The 17,186-nt window shown below is 49.0% G+C and overlaps 1 protein-coding gene across 1 annotated transcript; it reads left to right on the top strand.

The window, feature by feature from the left end:
* The first annotated feature begins 491 nt into the window (after nt 1-491).
* On the top strand, nt 492-7,392 carry IRF1 (interferon regulatory factor 1). The gene is made up of 10 exons (XM_040078627.1): nt 492-569; nt 1,759-1,850; nt 2,818-2,917; nt 3,112-3,288; nt 3,612-3,661; nt 3,781-3,916; nt 4,085-4,210; nt 4,807-4,850; nt 5,693-5,828; nt 6,324-7,392. The coding sequence occupies exons 2-10, from the start codon at nt 1,764-1,766 to the stop codon at nt 6,422-6,424; spliced, it is 957 nt and encodes a 318-aa protein (XP_039934561.1). The 5' UTR covers nt 492-569; nt 1,759-1,763; the 3' UTR covers nt 6,425-7,392.
* The last annotated feature ends 9,794 nt before the right edge of the window (nt 7,393-17,186 follow it).

Raw genomic sequence — 17,186 nt, 5'->3', positions numbered from 1 at the left:
TGGGTATCTGGCACACGCTGGTCCCTGGTTTAGGAGCACCATGATGTGCACAGGAATTGCTTTGGCGACTCCACCGTCTCTTCCTGAAAAGGGGGCCAGATCCCCCTGTGGGAAGGGAGCAGGATATCTCTGCGGGACGGGGGCTGGATGTCTCTGTGGGACAGGGATCCCTCCGTGGGATACAGACTGGATCCTTCGGTGGGACAGGGGCCGGATCCCTCCGCGGTTCGGTGCCGGAACAGCCCACGGGACGGTGCTGGATGCCGCGGGGGGAGCGCGGGCGGGCGGCGGGGCGGGGCCGGCGGCGGGGGAGCCGCACCCCCAGAGCCGCTGGTGCTACAACAGCGTGATTTCCCCGAAGTGATGCTGCGGCGGCCGCCAATTGCGGGCGCGTCCACCCCTCGGCGCGGCGCGGATTGGCCGGGAGGAGGCCGGGCCCGGGCGCGGGGAATCCCGGAGCCGCCGCGTTATACCCGCGGGCGCGGCCGGCGGCAGCCAGAGCCGGGCGGCGGGCGGAGGGTGCGCGTCGGCCGGGGCACACGCAGCTCGGCGCTGCACGGCACAGCGAGGTGGGTCGTGGTGCAACCTATCCTGTCCTAATTCTATCCTAATCCTATACTATATCCTATATCATATATCATATCCTATATCCTGTATCCCATATCCTATCTCCTATCCCACCGTTAGCCTCCACTTTGCGCGGCACGGAGGTTCCAGGAGAAGGCGCCCCGCGGGGTCCCTGGGAGCGCTGCCGGGGGCACGGCGCGGCTGAACTCCGCTCCTCCAGAGGCGGCAGCGCCGGGCTCGATGGTGCGGGGGAGCTCTGGAGGCGGAGCGGGCGCATCGCTCCGGCAGCCGTCGGGGTGGGCGCCGCGCATCCCGCCGCGGGCAGCGGCCGCGGTGCAGCGCACAAACCCTCGGAGGGGACGGGCTTGGGCGGGCTGTCCCTGCACCTCCGCAGGGCCCGGCACGGCTCAGCCCCGGGCGGAGCGGGCGGCCCCAGCCCCGCTGCTCGGGGCAGCCCTTGGCGGACCCTGGCCCGGAGCGGGCGCTCTCCGGGACCTCGTCCCGCCCGCGCCGAGCGGGTTGCTGGTGAAAGTTAAAAACGCGTTCTTTGGGCGATCTTGGGCCGTGTGTCCTGGGAAAACGCCGCAAAACAGGAAATTATTTGCGCAAAGGAAGCGTCAGGGGGGCCGGTCCTTGCGGCGGCAGCGCCGGGCGCCCTCCTCGGGACGGGTCGTGGTGGAATTGGGGATACCCGCCTGCAGCAGGGCCGCTGCCCGCTACCTTGCGCAACTTAATTAATAATAAACTTTTAAGAAGAGGATTTTGCGGTCGGTGCCTCTCGTGGCTGTAGAGCCGGGGTACAGCCGCGCCCGGTCGGGGCTCTGCCCCCGCGCAGAACGGGGCTCGGGACCGGGCTGCCCGGCCCCACGCAGCAAGGGCTGAGCACCCACGCTGCCAGCGGCCTCTTAGCCGAATTCCAAACCGGAGCCCTGCTTTGGGGCTGAGCCAGGCGGAGCAGGAAGCATTTCCTTCCAGGAGCAGGTGAGAGGCACCGAACAAGAGTTAAGACTCTGGAAATGTAGTTCTCGGCAGCATTGGTGGTGATGCTGAGCACAGAAAGTATCGGAGGGGCGACACCGCAGAGTGGTTCCAACAGCAATGGGAGTTTGTCTGACCCGTTTGTCGATGAGAGTTTGTCTGACCCGTTTGTCCATGAGAGTTTGTCTGACCCGTTTGTCGCTTCTTTCACAGCCAACATGCCAGTGGCGAGAATGCGCATGAGGCCCTGGTTGGAGATGCAGATTGATTCCAATCAAATACCAGGACTGATATGGATTAACAAGGTGAGGCTGGTTTGTACTATTATCATCATTATTAGTATTACTTGTGTTCATTATCATTCCTTGTTCTTAAATAACACTAAACACAAGTCAAGATCATGAAGGAAAAGACATGGAGAAAACTTGCCAGCATTATGTTTATAACAGTTTTTGTTTGTAGGAGGGTAGCTCTGCTTGGTACACGGTGGTGTAGTTCCATTTTTCCCCCAGAAAATTCCTAGGAAGGGAAAATTAAATTGCATTGAAAACATTCTGAGTATGCTGGAGAACAAAGAAACCTTCAAAATGTCTTTTAACTCCTGTAGCTCATTGAGCCAAGTCACCTCCTGTTCCAGATAAACAGCTGCTCTTATACTCCACTTGCTTCCATTTTTAAGATTTGGCATGAAAGAAATGTTGTATTTTTCGGTCTGTAAGGCATATCCTTGTCACCAGGGTAGAGCACAGGTCAAGATCACTGAGCTTACTGAACCAAGTCTCTGAAGTTTCCATATCTATCACAAGAGGATATTTAAGCTACATTTTTTTTTAGGATAGCTGCAGGATCTTATGGGCAACTAAAAAAAAAGGGATCCTCTGACAAAGTGTATCTAGATAAAATGCTGTAATTTATGACATACTAATAGGTTAGATGCCATGTATTGAAATTGTTCTGGCATAAAGTTGATAATATTGCTCACTTCTACTATACTGTAGCACCTTTGGGGTTTTTTTCCCAGTTTCAGAAACCGTAAAAAGCCTTAAATGCCGTGAACAAAATAGATGGAACAATGGCTATTTAATTAAAATATAAATTAAATAACCATTTTAGTTATATGCCAATAGTTATAACCCCCCCGCTCTAAAATATAGAGCAAGGGAGGGTTATAACATTTCAGAGCTGCAACTGAGAACTCTGATTACATCCATCATTCCAAAATGGCATGTGATGTTCCTTTTTTAATTCAAATCTCTATTGGTTAAATTTCAGGATAAGAGGATATTTCAAATCCCATGGAAGCATGCAGCTAAGCACGGCTGGGACATGGAGAAGGATGCCTGCCTTTTCCGGAGCTGGGCCATCCATACAGGTGTGTGCTGGCTTCCTGTTCCCTTCAGTCATATCTCTATCTTAAACAAGGCATCTTTACCTTGACTTACACCAGTAGTTACATTATACTGACATATCCCAGTGTATATGTAAGAAAACAGAATGTTGGTATCATTTGGTGGGAAAATCCAGCACTGGAAAGCGTAAAAAATAAAACCCATCTCTTATTTATAGGAAGGTATAAAGAAGGCGAGAAAGATCCTGATCCAAAAACCTGGAAGGCAAATTTCCGCTGTGCCATGAATTCGCTGCCTGACATCGAAGAAGTGAAGGATAAAAGCATCAACAGGGGCTCCAGTGCCGTCAGGGTTTACAGGATGCTGCCACCCTTGACAAAGCATCAGAAGAAAGGTAAACCCTTGGCAGGGGGGTCCAGCTGCAGTTACACTGCTTAAACAGCCCTTAAACGTCCTGCTCTGTGTAAGCAGGGGGTAACAGACCCGGTGGTAGCACTGGTGCTACTGGGCTTGCTCACTGGTTATTGCTGGGAATAGCTCGTACAAATAGTTAATTTTATCCCAGATTCCTTAAACATGCCTAAAGGCAGCATCAGGGGGTCAAGGGGACTGGCTGGTGCTGGCAGTAGTTGAGCTTGCTGAGCAGGTTTCAAGGCTGCAAGGGTTCACACTTGCCTAAAATGTGCAGCCCTTTCTCACATTTGTCTTATTTCACAGAAAGGAAGTCAAAGTCCTCAAGAGAAGTCAGAAACAGGAGCAAGAGAAAGGTATGTGTCTGTAGAGGCAGCTGAAGAAGCTAGAGGTTTTGGTGGTTTTCTTTCTTAACTTTTTTCATATGGGAACTTGTCTGTTCACGTCCTTCATGCTTTACCCTTGTTTTTTGTAGTGTTATGAGGAGACAAGGCTGAAAGAGTCAGCAGAAAGCCTAACCAACACTCCTTTGCCAGATGACCACAGTGGCTACACCATTCACGACTATGCAGGGCAGGAAGTGGAGGTGGAGAGCACAGCCATCACCTTAGGTGAGACGCTGGGTTTAGGTCTGAGCAGAGCAGAAGGTGACATTTGTGCTAAACCCGTGGTCAAAGATGAGTCCTGGGGCTGGGGCAGCTGCAGCGTCAGACTGGCAGGGAGGAAACAGAGGTGGTCCTCTCCCTCCTGTGAGTGCCAACTCCTGGTGCACCCCACAGACCTGTCCTCCTGCGAGGTGAGCGGCTCCCTGACCAGCTGGAGGCCAGCAATGGAGGTCACCATGGCTGACAGCACCAACGACCTCTACCAGCTCCAGGTGTCTCCCCTGGCTTCATCCTCTGAAGGTGAGTGTTTCTTTTTCCCTATCCCAGTTTTTCACTGCTCTGCTGGAGGCAAGGCAGCAGGATGAAGGAGTGCCTGGGCCAGCAGGAGAAACAAGAGCTGTTTTGTAGAAAAAATAACCCCCATCTGATAGATTTGGGAATTGGGAGTTAGCAAACCAACCAGGGTGCAGAAGGGAAGAGCTGGCACACGCCACCTGCCCACAGGTGAAAGGCTCTGAAATGCCACCTGCTCCAGCAGAGATGGTGGAGGCAGCCATGCTTACCACTGGGGAAATAAACAACGTGGATATATCAGTGCTTCTGCACTCGGGGGGCAAATCATCTTCCTCCTACCATCTTCCACAGCAAGTGGGCTCTGTTGAGCCCTGGGGAGGCATCAGAGCTGGCTGGAGCCCTGCACCTCGACAGGCAGTTGTTGAAGAGCAACAAGAGAGATGAAGGGCTGCAAGGAGTCTTGGGTGGGCAGGAATAAAAAGTAATCTTGTTGTGTGACAAGAGAATATGAAGCAGGTTCTGTGGTGAAGAAGCAGAAGTATAAGGGCTAAAAGTTGACATCTCTGTTTTCTTCCCTTTTTTTTAATGTGCTTACAAAACAGTCACAGACGAAGATGAAGAGGAAATAAATACGGATATTTTTAAGGTAAAACCAGCCCTTCTGTCAGAATAAAATTGTCCATAGTTGGTGTTTGTACCAAGAGAGGAAGGGAAGCAGGTATCTGGTCCAGTCTCATGTGAGCTGAACATACACTTTCTTAATGAGTAATGAGGAAGCCTGAAAAATTAAATATTAAAAAAAGCTGCTTTGCAAACATGATCAGGAGAGGACACACCCATGGAGATATTTACCCTTCATGTGGAAGTCAGAGGATGTTACTGAGCACTTCTAGAACTAGAGATTCATAGAATCATTAAGGTTGGAAAAAGATCTCTAAGAGATCAAGTCCAACCATCATTCCAGCACCACCGCCATGTTCATTAAAACCATGTTCTCAAGTGCCATGTCCTCGTGCTTTTTGAACCCTTCCAGGGATGATGACTCCACCACTTCCCTGGACATATTCAAATGCTTGACAATCCTTTCCATGAGAATTTCTTCCGTAACATCCAATATAGACATCCCCTGGCACAACTTGAGGCCATTTCCTTGATCTCAGGTTGTTGTATTAGCGTCTGCCAAGATCCTCTAGGCCTTTCTGTTTTGCCCTTCCCTCCTCCTCTGACGTGTTTAGCTGCTAATCTGCATTTCCAGACATGTCACACTCATCCCACTGATAAGATAGGAAAAGGTGCTCCAGCCCTTGCTGGTTTGCGTGAACTCTTTTTTTTTTTAAAACTGTGACAAAACAAGTTTTATATAACTTAGCATGAGAAAATAGAACTTGATCTTGTTGCTTGCCTGTCTATTTGCCCTTAATTAGAAATCAAACGTTGCACTCGCAGCAGGAAGGAGCAGTTTTTTACCATCTCCTTCTTCTCTTCCAGCTGCTTGGGCCACCCCAAGACTGGCACAACACCAGCATTGGGGGGAAAGGTTTTCTCACCAACGAGTCAGGCACCCAGACCCTGTGCAGCACCTACAGCTACAAGGAGCAGGACGGGGACATCGACACGACATCAGGTACAGGCTCCTGGGCTGTCCCTGACAGTCAAGGCCACAGGATGATGCAGATAAGACACTAAGTGGGAGGCAGCAAAGAAAATGCAGGAATTCACCATCCTTGTGTTCTGAGATTTCCAAGCAGCCTGTTGGAAGGCTGGAAGGAATTTGTTGATAAAAAGTCAAAAACACCTCCAGTAAGCAAATCCTACAGATTTGTGGCTTATACACGTGTGAGTTAGGTCTTGGAATATAACTGAAGAATTTCCTCTGGCAATGGCTTCAATGAAATAGTTTAATAGAAAGTGTTTGATGTATTTTAGGAAAATAATAGTAAATAGTAGTAAAATAGTAGTCAAAAATACTAGTAAAAAACTAGTCAGTTGTAAAATAATAAAGTATTTACTCTCATCTGAGAAATCTTTCCAATGTTTGATATTTATTTTTAATATATCTCTATGCTATTTTGCTCTTACTGCATTAATTCAGTGCCCATTCTCGGTTCCTTTTATCTAGGAGAGATGGATTTCAGATTCCTGGACCAGAAAAACAGCCTAGACTTCTCCTGGCTGGATTCAGTGAGGCCGACCATGCAAGTCATTCCCTGTGGATTGTAAACCCTGGGCTTCCTCCAACCACAAACTGCTCTTGGACAGGAACTTCAACAAAGCATGGAGAGAGTGGAAGATATTTTTTGTTACTGACTGAAGGAAGAAAGTAGCTTTTCTATTCCGTTTCAATTGTAGGCCTGGAAAGGTTAGCATGGAAAACACCATGATCAAGGTAAAAAAAGGAACCCCACCTCGCTAGCAGGACTCCGGCACTGAAGGTGCTCAGCTGCAGCTCCCACCTTATTGCTCTGGAGGTGAAGCTTTTGCTGGAAGGTGTCACTGTGCCATGGAGTCTGACCTGGTGGGGTACCACAAGCCTGGGGAGCAGGTTAGCATCCTCCCCAAGTGTGGTGTGATGAGCACTTTACCCACGGTGTGCTTAGAGGAGGGACTGCAGACAAGTCTCTGACCTGTTGGTTTTGGTTGCTGCTTACCTGTGCAACACTGGTGACATTGAGCTTTACAACCGTCATTACACTTCCACAGAAAAATTGGGCTAATGGGCCATCTCTTCGTTGATTTACTCCATTGTATAGTTCATCTTTCAGACCTTTCAAACTCTGTAAATATGATTAAAATGTGAAAGTTCAGTTTAGGCTTTGCTTCCACCCAGTCCGTTCCCGGGATGCTCTCTGCCACAGGCACGCCCTATCCCTGTCCTCAGAGGAGTTCAGGAGCTGCTGCATGAAACCATTTTGCACTGATAGGGGCCGAGCTCTTCATTTTTACCGTGCCTTTTGCAGATTCCTTCTGGCACTCTGTGGGGTTTTCTCCAGTACTGCACACAAGCTGTAACATCCCACAGATCCTCTGGATCAGCATATGCAGGCGAGTGCTGGTTGGAAGAGGTTCTAATGTGTGTTTGTAATAGATAGAAATCAAATCACTAAACTGTACCAAACTATTTTCTTGTACATTTTATTTTTGTATATAAAGTGTTGTATATTTGTTTTAATAAAATGTTTTATATATGACATGTTTACTTTTTCTCATGGAAGAGCTCTGAGGATGCGTTCCAGCTTCCTTGAAAATACCCAAACAGATGTGCTGTTGAGACAGTTGGAGGGGTTTTTTCATGACTCATGAAAGCACAAAGAATTTTGTTTGTGCTCATTTTCTGCTCTTCCCTCTTCCAAGTGCAGCTGATGGGTGGAATCCTTCATGTCAGGGAAGGGGAGCCCTGGTGATGTGCAGTGTGGGGTACTTGGTTTGTGTTTGTCATCATCTGCGAGTCAGACCTGACTCAGAGCAAGGTTATAGTCTACACTAAAAAATCCTGCACAGCAAGTCCATCCCGTGGATATTCCTATCAGCGATACCACCGGATTCAGGTATTAGATCAGCAATGAAGCCATAGTTAAATACCTAAGGCTTGCCTAAAAAGAAAGCACAGGCACAATTCAGAAGGCAAGGGGAAAGCAAGATGGTTTTCCCCTGAATATTTGATCCATTTGCTCTGCTGTAAAGGTCTAGTGTTACTGCATCATGTGTGCTGGGATACAGGTGAAGCTGAGGCGGTGTGTGAGAGCCACAGGCACTGACACTGCCTGGAAAACCCCAGTGCTGTGCTGGCCTTTGGGGAATGGCTTCATTTTCTGGGCCAGAGCCAAGGAGAATTTTGGGCTGCAGGAGAGGAAGACCCAGCCCAAAGGGCTGGAACAAAGAGGACATTTCCTCCTGCCTTTGGCACAGGCTTTGCTGCAGCCTGACCTGCAGGGCAGGGACAGATGTGAGGCTTACTGAGGGAAGAGGGAAAATCGAGTGCCAGGTCGTGGGTCTCATATCCAGCACAGTAAGGTGCAGGGGCAACCCGGGGAGGGAGAGGTCCCTTTGTCCTGTTAATGATTAACCAGCCCTCCCTGGCACAGCCTGAGGCAGGCAAGCCCAGGAAGCACCTTGGGCAGAGAGCAGCTTCTGATGAGCTCATCCTGGCCCTGCAGGGGTGGAAGCCCCAAAGCTGTCACGCTCCTGGGCGGGTCTCCGACCCCAAGATCCACACGTTGGGAACCCCTGAGTACCTGGGCTGCCTTAAATCACACACACCTAAAATCCTGCAGGTCTAAAGCAGGAACATTTTGTGCACAAGCAAAAATTCACCCACCAGATTCTCAGCCTTCCAGTATTTAAAGTGAGCTTATAAAAGAGACAGAGAGCAACTTTTAACTCAGGCAGACAGTGACAGGACAAGGGGATACGGCCACAAACTGACATGGGGTAGGGCTGGACTGAACAGATATTGGGAAGAAATTCTTGACTCTGGAGGGTCATGAGGCCCTGGCACAGGCTGTCCAGAGAAGCTGTGGCTGCCCCATCCCTGGAAGTGTTCAAGGCCAGGATGAGAGGGGCTTGGAGAAACCTGGGATAGTGGAAGGTGTCTGTGCCCATAGCAGGCTGGAGAAAAAATGAGCTTTAATGTCCCTTCCAGCCCAAACCATTTGATGATTCTCTGATTCCATCACCAGATTTGTGTCCTGGTCAGCTGCAGCAGCACCTTCTACCAGGGAAAGGATGTGGGGCTGCAGGGCCTAGAGCTACCTCTAGCCCTGGGACAGGACACCAGGTCAGCATCACCAGCACAAGGAGGAAATCCATTTTAAGAGCCCTTGCAAGCTTACCACACATGGGGGAGGGGGGGTGGGGAGGGGGCAGGAGAGAGATGGGAAACTTTCTATTATGCAAACATTGCTAAAAATAAGGTCGAGATTAAATCACCCATTCATGCATTAAAATGGGCACACTTTTCTCAAATATGCCCACATGCAAAAATACCCCAGCATTGAAATGTTCACAGATAAAAGGGTAGACCAAGATTTGGGAATAGAAGAAAGCAGCAGCAAGTGCCTCACACCAGGGACCAGAGACATGCTCTGAGACTATTTTATCAGGATTTTGGAAATGCTTTCCCTTGTTATCTGCCAAGGTACCTGCATGTCTGTCTGACTGCACGTTGGGTATTTTACCAGTGAAAAGGGGTGAAGTCTTGTGACAGAATTTGGTAGTTATTCAGCTATTGAAGCCTCTGGATGGATAAATTCCACCCCAGGTAAGTATTGTCAGTTTTGTTGTTTTGAGCTCTTTGGGAGGGGAAGAAAACCAGAGTGTTGCTCTCCAGCTCAGGAGTGGGGTGACTTAGGGGCTGCTACACTGAGCTGATGCCTGAGTGGCTCCTCCATCACCTCCAGGGCAGGTGGGTCTTGCAGAAGCAACAGACTAAAGAGACTTTCAGGCTACTTGTACCCAGAGGAGCGTCATCAGCTCTTTAGGATAAACTCTCTGCACAGGCTATGTGATAGAAACCTTGGCACTGGATTTTTCTGAACTTGCCTATCCTAATCAAGCTCTTCATAAACCCAGTAAACGTCTGTTGGAATAAGAGTTGTCTTCACCTGTCATATGCACACAGCTAAATTCAGCTGGGAAGTATTCCCATCGCAGGAGAGCATGTCCCTGGGGACAGCTGCTCAGCCCTTTCAAACCCAGCCAGAGCAGTAAAGTTCCGATGGGCTGGGCTCTAAGGGCAAGAAGCTCATGTGCTATGAACCTTGCATGACAGAGAGACAGATCTAAAGGCAGTGCAGCTGTTGTAAAAATAGAGACAACTTCTCTGAAGTGGAAAACAAGAAGGAGTCGTTGTGTAATCACTGGTCATTTAGGAAATGAATAGAGCTACTGCTGCAGGCTTGGAAGGCTACTCTAGCAGAGGCTTTCCACCACCTACCCATTCTCACACCATCACTGGCTGCAGCTCATTGCTAAGCCTTGAAACTATTCAAAAACAAACAAAAAAATCCCTTTATTTAGCTTTAGAGCCTTAGACCATCAACAGGACAAAACTTCTTGAAAATAACAAGACAGTCTCAGATATAGTCCCACATCCCGTATGCAGGAAAGCTCTGCAGCATCTCAAGCATTAAGGTGGAAGAAGCTGCTGCTTCATACCAGCGGGGGAAAGACCGACCACATCTGGTAACAGAAGCTTTTCCCAGGGAAAACCTGGGACCTGTAAACGAGGAGTTGCTGCTTTTCCCCCAGTCTTTGTCCAAATGGACTCTTAGTGAATGGCTCAAGAGTGCCAGGAGAAGCCTCTGGCTCTCGGCTGCCCAGAGCAATGGCACCTTGTGTTTGCCTGCCAGGCAGCAGAAAGTTATCCTGCAGTTATCCTTTCACCTTTATTTGCTGATAGTCATACACGTTTCCAGGCAGTCACATGATTTACAGTGTCACACCTGGAATGGATAGCAGTGCTTCGGGCCACAGGTCTGAATTTATAACTGCAAAAACCAGTGGGATATTTACTTGTGGTGCAAAGGCAAACTATTGCTTAGAAAGCAACCAAACGTCATGGACTACAAACACTTCTCTGTTGCTGAGGGCCATTCCTCCTCTCCAGTTCCACAAGTTTCACCATTTCCCCATATTTGTAAAAACACCACACAAGGAAGACAGAAACTTTCTCATGGCAAAAGCTTCTCTCAGAGGCTTGGGAGGGCCAAGGAAAGAAGTGTTATCTGTAGAAGAGTTGGTGTTAGAGCTTACATGGGGAATCATCGTCCCTAGAAAGGGAGATAGGGAGGAAAGTCACATTTTCATGGAGCAGTTTTATCTAAGTTGTCTTTTCCCTTTCACCAGTTGCTTCAGTCCACTGCCTGTACCCTCTCCCACCACAGTGCTGCACATCAAAGTTGATTTTTCTCCCACATTTTTCTATCCCCTTCAATATTTCTCTCACTGTTAACTCATCCCTGTTCCTCTCCAGCCCTTCTCTGTGCAGAAAGCCCAAGGCAGTAATAAAAGCAGTAATAAAAGCTCATTGGTGCAGCAGCACGGTGCAGGTAGCTCCAGTTACTTGCACTACGTCATTCCCCACTAACCTTTGGTCTCATTTGTCCTAATAAGGTCAGGATGCGAATTCAGCCAGCGTGGTTTCCTGCCGTGCACTCTGTCCTAGCCCAGCTTCCCCAGAGAAGGGAGGAGCTGGGAAGGGATGGGAAAACTTCCCATGGCCCCTTCCAAAGTTCCAACACAAGCATGGCACGCACTGCCATTAGCTGAACTCTCAAAGGCACATCAACCCAAGCCAGCACAAGTCATAAACTGCCTAAAACCTAGAAAATCTGCTCACCCTGCTGGTTTGGTCACCAGCTGGATATGAGCAGAGATGTCACACAGGGTATGAAGGACTCAGGGTTGCCAGGCACGAACTGACCGTGGTGGAAGGGCAGTGCCAGATCGCAGGCAGCACGACAGGAAGATGGGGTAGGAGGATCAGCAGCCACAGGGCTCAGAGCTGAGGAGGGCCGGGGTCTGGGCAAGGAGCAGATCAGATGACACATCTAACCAAAACCTCTGTGCCAGAAGTTACCAGGGTCTGTCTCTGCATGAGCACCGAGGCAGTTACCATCTGTTCTGGCGTGTGAGGCTGCAAATCAAAGCCAAGACTAACATATGGATGAAACAGCCCCTGGTTAGCAGGAAATATCCAGGAATAAGGAATCTGATTTGCAGAGAGGACGGGACAGCAAATCCAGCCTCTCCCCTTGCTTTTTGACAGCTAACATGAACAGTGCAGCTCTCCTCAGCCTTTTTAACTTCAGAATGACCTATTCCCTGCATTTTGCTCATGATTCACACAGAAACGTCACCATGAAGCCTTTGAAGATCCTGGCAGTCAGCACCCAGCCAGCCCAAGATGTCAGGTGGGATGAGGGGTGAGAAGCTGTCACAGCCCACACAGCACAGACCAGCATCTCACAGCTCACTCGTGTCTCCCAGGCCCCACAACCCAGCAGGGAGGAAAGGTTGAGTTGGTGGCCCAGCAGGTTGCCAGGGCACTCAGCTCCTGGGCCAAAACCGCAGGAAAACGTCGCCACATGAGCATTCTGAGCTGTGAAAAGAGAGTGGGTGCTCAGCTGCCACAGATGAACTCACCACCTATTTTGCCTTAATAGGGTCAAACTTTGACCAAGGATTCCTGTCTATTGTGCTTGTTCCCCATCACACAACATGCTGTGGTCACAGCCTCAAAGCTGGGGCAAGCCAAGATGTGTCCAGCATCTTCTGGGGACCTTCCAGGGGAATTCAGTTTCGATAGCATTACACGACAGCCTGAGCAGAAGCAGCTGCCTGCCAGCCACAGGCAGAGGGAGGGACTTTGCTCTGTTTGTATGGATCAATGGTTGAAAACACAAAAACAAGGGAGTGGTAAAAGGCAGGTTCTCAAAGGGAGGAGGAATGAGAGGACCTGAGGAGTTCATGGCAACCAGAAAATAGCTGGAGGTTTTGCTCCTTTCAAAGCACGTGTGGTTTAGCATTGATAACACGGAGACTGAAGGACAGAAAACAGCATAAGAATACTGGCCCTAATTCAAACTGAATTGAGCACAAGCATTACACATATCATCTATTTGTGAGCAGGGCTATTAAATAACCAGAGCCAGGTGAACCACAACATATCCACTAGATGTGCCCAGTTCCAATATCTTCATTGCAAGAATATGTTTCACTGAGTTTGTTCTTTCATCGGCTTAATATTACAGAGATTTCACCAACAGTCTTCAGGCAGCAGAAACTAACTGGGAAGACAAGTCCAGACAGGTACAGCTTTGTTTTCACCAGCTTTATTGCTGAAGAAAGCAGACAGAGCAGGGAGCAGAACGGGGACTGTGCAGGCCTGTTCCAGCCTTGTGGCTAGTTCTTAGGATATTTTTAACAATTCTGGAGGGATATGGCATAGATTACTAGTGGCAATATTTAAAATCAGCAAGTAAACCGTGTTAGACACCTGTTTCACATAGAAATAATAATTTTGTGTTATATCCAGCAGCTGCCATTCCTACCCAGGGCAATCCTTCACCATCAGCTTTGGAGGGGCATTACTGGGATTTCTCCTGCCTAGCCTGTTTCACCCCGTGCTACTGTAAGCCACAAACAGGCTTCCCACAGAGAAGCACAAGGAGCTTTGCTGGAAGGACTGGCTGATCCCCTCAGTCCCATCCCTAATGAAGAGCTCTGCTCACTTCCCTCCAGTATTTTACTCATGTTAAACGGGTCACAAATATTCTACCTCATCAGCATCCTGAGAGAAGCAGCCCACCAAGGTGTTTGGTTTCAATGCACACACCTTTAGGTAACAGGAGCATCCAGGGGTTATTAAAGAGTGGGAACAGCCCTTGACCTGCTCACAAGTATGAGGAAGCCTTGAAATAACATTTTTCTGGGTTCCAGAGCAGGGTGACATCTTCCACCAAGGAAGCGAGCCAAGGAGTATAGCCAGACTGAGTGAGTGTCCTGCCAAGGCAAAGTCCCCAGGATCAGGAATTACTCTGCTCAGACAACTTTTGCAGGGACTAAAACATTCTGGAGAAAAGGAGGCTCAGGACAGAACCTCATTGCTCTCTACAACTCCCTGACAGGAGGGTGGAACCCGATGGGGATCAGCCTCTTCTCCCAGGTAATAAGTGATAGGACAAGAGAAATATGCCAGGAGAGGTTTAGATTGGATACTAGGAACAATTTCTTCATGGAAATTGTTGCCAAGCTCTGGAATGGGCTGCCCAGGGCAGCAGCAGAGCCACCATCCCTGGAGGGATTTAAAAGACACGTAGATGTGGCACTTGGGGACACGGTTTAGTGGTGGGCCTGGCACTGCTGGGAGAATGGTTGGATTCGATGATCTCAGAGAGTTTTCCAGCCTAAATGATCCTGGTAGTCTGCACCTACAGCCCCCCACAGTGGGATGGAGGCAGGATCCTGCTGGGGTCAGGGAAGCTGCACGTGGCTGACATTTGGCCATTCCCAGTGCCAGGGCTGGAACAGTAATGCTGTGCTACACAAACACGTTGTATGGAGCCTTACAGATCCAAGTGGAGACAAAATTTCTCTATTTCAGGGGAAACAGCTAATTGCCCTGGGGAAGGTCCTTCTTGTGAAGAGGAGCAACTTGCTTCCTAAACCATGTTTGAAGGCTGAAGACTCATGTTGGAGCAGAGGTGTTTTAGAAATTAGGAGGTATCTGCAGAAGCATTGAGAGCACCAGGGTGACAGGGGCTGTGCTCCCACCTCCCACAGCCTTGGCTGGAAGGAGCCACCCCATCATCACCATGACCTATTCACATGGCCTTTGTAAAGACAAGAAGGAAGATGCTGGTCCTGCCGTTTGTTCTTTTTTTACTTTCAGAGCAGGAGCTGGTGAGACACAAACGCGAGGAGCCAGGCGTTGCCCTTACCACAGGGCTCTCCTCAAAGTGGAGAGGATGTGTGGGAGCCCCACTGATGCCCTCCCACACATGGGGTGGGCACAGCACCCACTCAGCACACACCTGTTCCCACTGCTAGGAAAGGACCTGCAAGGGCTCATCTTCAACCCCTTCACAGAACAGCAACCCAGGGGCGGCTGAGCCACCTTTCTGGCAGAGTTTCACAATGAACGTGCTGCAGTTCAGCAAACCTCAGACACCTTGCATTTGGGGATAGGAACCTCAGCCACTGAGATCTGCAGGATGTGAGCCCAGCTCTGAAGGAAAATGAACTTGCTACAGTGTCAAGACTCAATTAAAAACTCAAGAACTTGGTGTTCAGGACATGTCCCCTGCTGCAGGCATCCCAAGCTCACAAGCGCCTGCTGGGGTACCCCACTGTGCACAATGAAGAGCACAGCACAGCTTTCTGCTCTGGAAAATAAACTCAGAAAATTGAGAAAACCTATGAGAAAGGCTCGTGCTACACTTGATAACAACTTGCAGGCTCTTGCACCTCTGCTGAGCAAACCACCATTTCCTGAACTGAGGTGTCAGGCATGAAATATTTCACATGCTGGAGCAACCGTCACCGTCTGCTAAGTGACAAACAGAACTTCAGCCTTTCCTGGTATTTAATGCATAAATCAGGGTGTGTCCTGCGTGCCTGTTTGTGATTCTGTAATTGAAAACTTGCTCTCTTGCTTGGGGAGGCAGCAGCAAAAATGTTTGTGTAGCCACTGTAAATTTAGCCTAAATGACTTTCTAGCCAGGAGTTTCTATAGTGTGCAGTCTCATGCTGCTGCAGCACTGCCAGAAGTATCTGTGGGCATCAGGCAAGGGCATGTCTGAAGAGCCAAGAACATGCTTCCTTTTCCCCATTTATCCATGGATTTCTCCATTCCTTCCACTCCACATCTCATCAATGGGAAATGACTCAGCTGTAACTTGTGAGTTCATGGCAGGCTGATCTCTGCAGCAGCATTTATTTTTGTTATTATCCCTCCAGGCACTCACTGACTATCCCATCAATTCCATATCCAAAAGTGCCAGCAGCCAGTGTGGTCTGGGGCCACCAAGTCAGCTCCTGCTTGGGTCTCCAGTTCACACAGCCTTTTCTCTTTAAGCCTCCACGTGGATATACACCAAAAGAAGCACACCCAAAAGATGGAAGGAAGGGATTCTCCCCTCTACCTAGAACACAGCAGACCACACCTAGAACACTGTGCTCAGTTTTGTGTCCTTCCAATGCAAGAAAGGCATGGACAAAGCAGAGAAATTAGCCCCAAAAGCCTGAAGCCACCAGCACAGCTAGGGCACTGAGCCCTGGCTGAGAGAGGAGTTGTTCTTCTGGAGAAGGAGAGGTGTTGGAGACTCATAACACTCTTGTGCCAGGGGCTTAAGGGGAGAGCAGACCCAAGCTCTGCCCAGGGTGCATGGTAGGAGCACGAAAGAGAAGGGGGACAAGGGGCAAAAGCTGTAATAACAGGTTTAGCCAGGATATTAGGGATGTTTCTTCCTGCAAGGTCAGACAAACAGTGGGACAGCTGATGAGAGGTCTCCCAGATTGGAAACAGCTCAGGGCAACTTGGTGGCTAGTGGCTGACCACAAGCAGGATGCTGGAGCACCCGATGTGAGAGCCTTCCCGAGGTCCCTTCCCATAAAAGTTATCTTACAAGACTTATTCTGCCATGCTCCTCAAACAGAAACCAGATCATTGCAGGTGGTGCAGTCCACCAGAAGCTCTCTGCTTTTCCTCTCCTGCTTAGTGCACTGATTTACCACCTGTTTATCATCTTTCTTTAATCAGCAGCCAGCTTCAGACCATACTTGCAGAGGAGCTGTTTTCCTGTTTGATTTTGGTGATGTTTCAGTTAAGGTTTCTGGTAAGCTTCCTGTTCTTCCTCCCCTGCTGGACACAGGAATACTGCTATCTGTGTCAGTTCCTTCACTTATTGAATGTTTCTTTACTGCACAAGTTCAACAGCATAAAACTCCTAGGTGAACCCATCCATATCAGCTCCAAAAGCAGAGGTTAATCCTGGCAGAATGTACATGGCATTTCTACAAAACCTTCCACACCAGCTGTGGCATTCTATACACTAAAGTGCTGGCTTAATATCTGCTTTATCACACTCCAAAAAACCCCAAGGATTCAAAACTTATTAGCCAATGAAAGATGAAACATCAACAAAGGACACCCTCCTCCCCCAAACCGAGAAATATTGGACCAAAAAGCTCTGACTGAACAGAAAGGGGGGAATTACGGTCACAGGCTGAGACTACTGCTGGAAGATGCACAGGCTGATTTGCTGCCCTGTTTCTGCCTCCAGAAGGACAAGGAGGAGAGCCCAGCCATCACTTCTGCAGAGCCCTAAGAAGCCCAGCCTGCTCTGGGCTCTGATGCATCACAGCTGGGATCACAAGTGCTTTCAATTTCTTAGGAATTTATTTTCTCAAATGATCTAGATGCAAGAACTAAAGCCCAAGAGGCCCTTTGCCCTCTATAACATGTGAAAAAGTTCTGGAAGAG

Source organism: Hirundo rustica, chromosome 14 (assembly GCF_015227805.2).
Source record: "Hirundo rustica isolate bHirRus1 chromosome 14, bHirRus1.pri.v3, whole genome shotgun sequence".
Taxonomy (NCBI): Eukaryota; Metazoa; Chordata; class Aves; order Passeriformes; family Hirundinidae; genus Hirundo; species Hirundo rustica.
Note: the sequence above shows the minus strand (reverse complement) of the source record. Positions and strands in the feature narration are given on the sequence as shown.

Excerpts from the sequence above, each read along its gene's own strand:
- IRF1 (XM_040078627.1), top strand. The coding sequence starts at position 1,764 with ATGCCAGTGGCGAGAATGCGCATGAGGCCCTGGTTGGAGATGCAGATT. Across the intron at positions 3,917-4,084 it reads GAGCACAGCCATCACCTTAG|ACCTGTCCTCCTGCGAGGTG; the intron begins GTGAGACGCTGG and ends TGCACCCCACAG. Across the intron at positions 5,829-6,323 it reads GGACATCGACACGACATCAG|GAGAGATGGATTTCAGATTC; the intron begins GTACAGGCTCCT and ends CCTTTTATCTAG.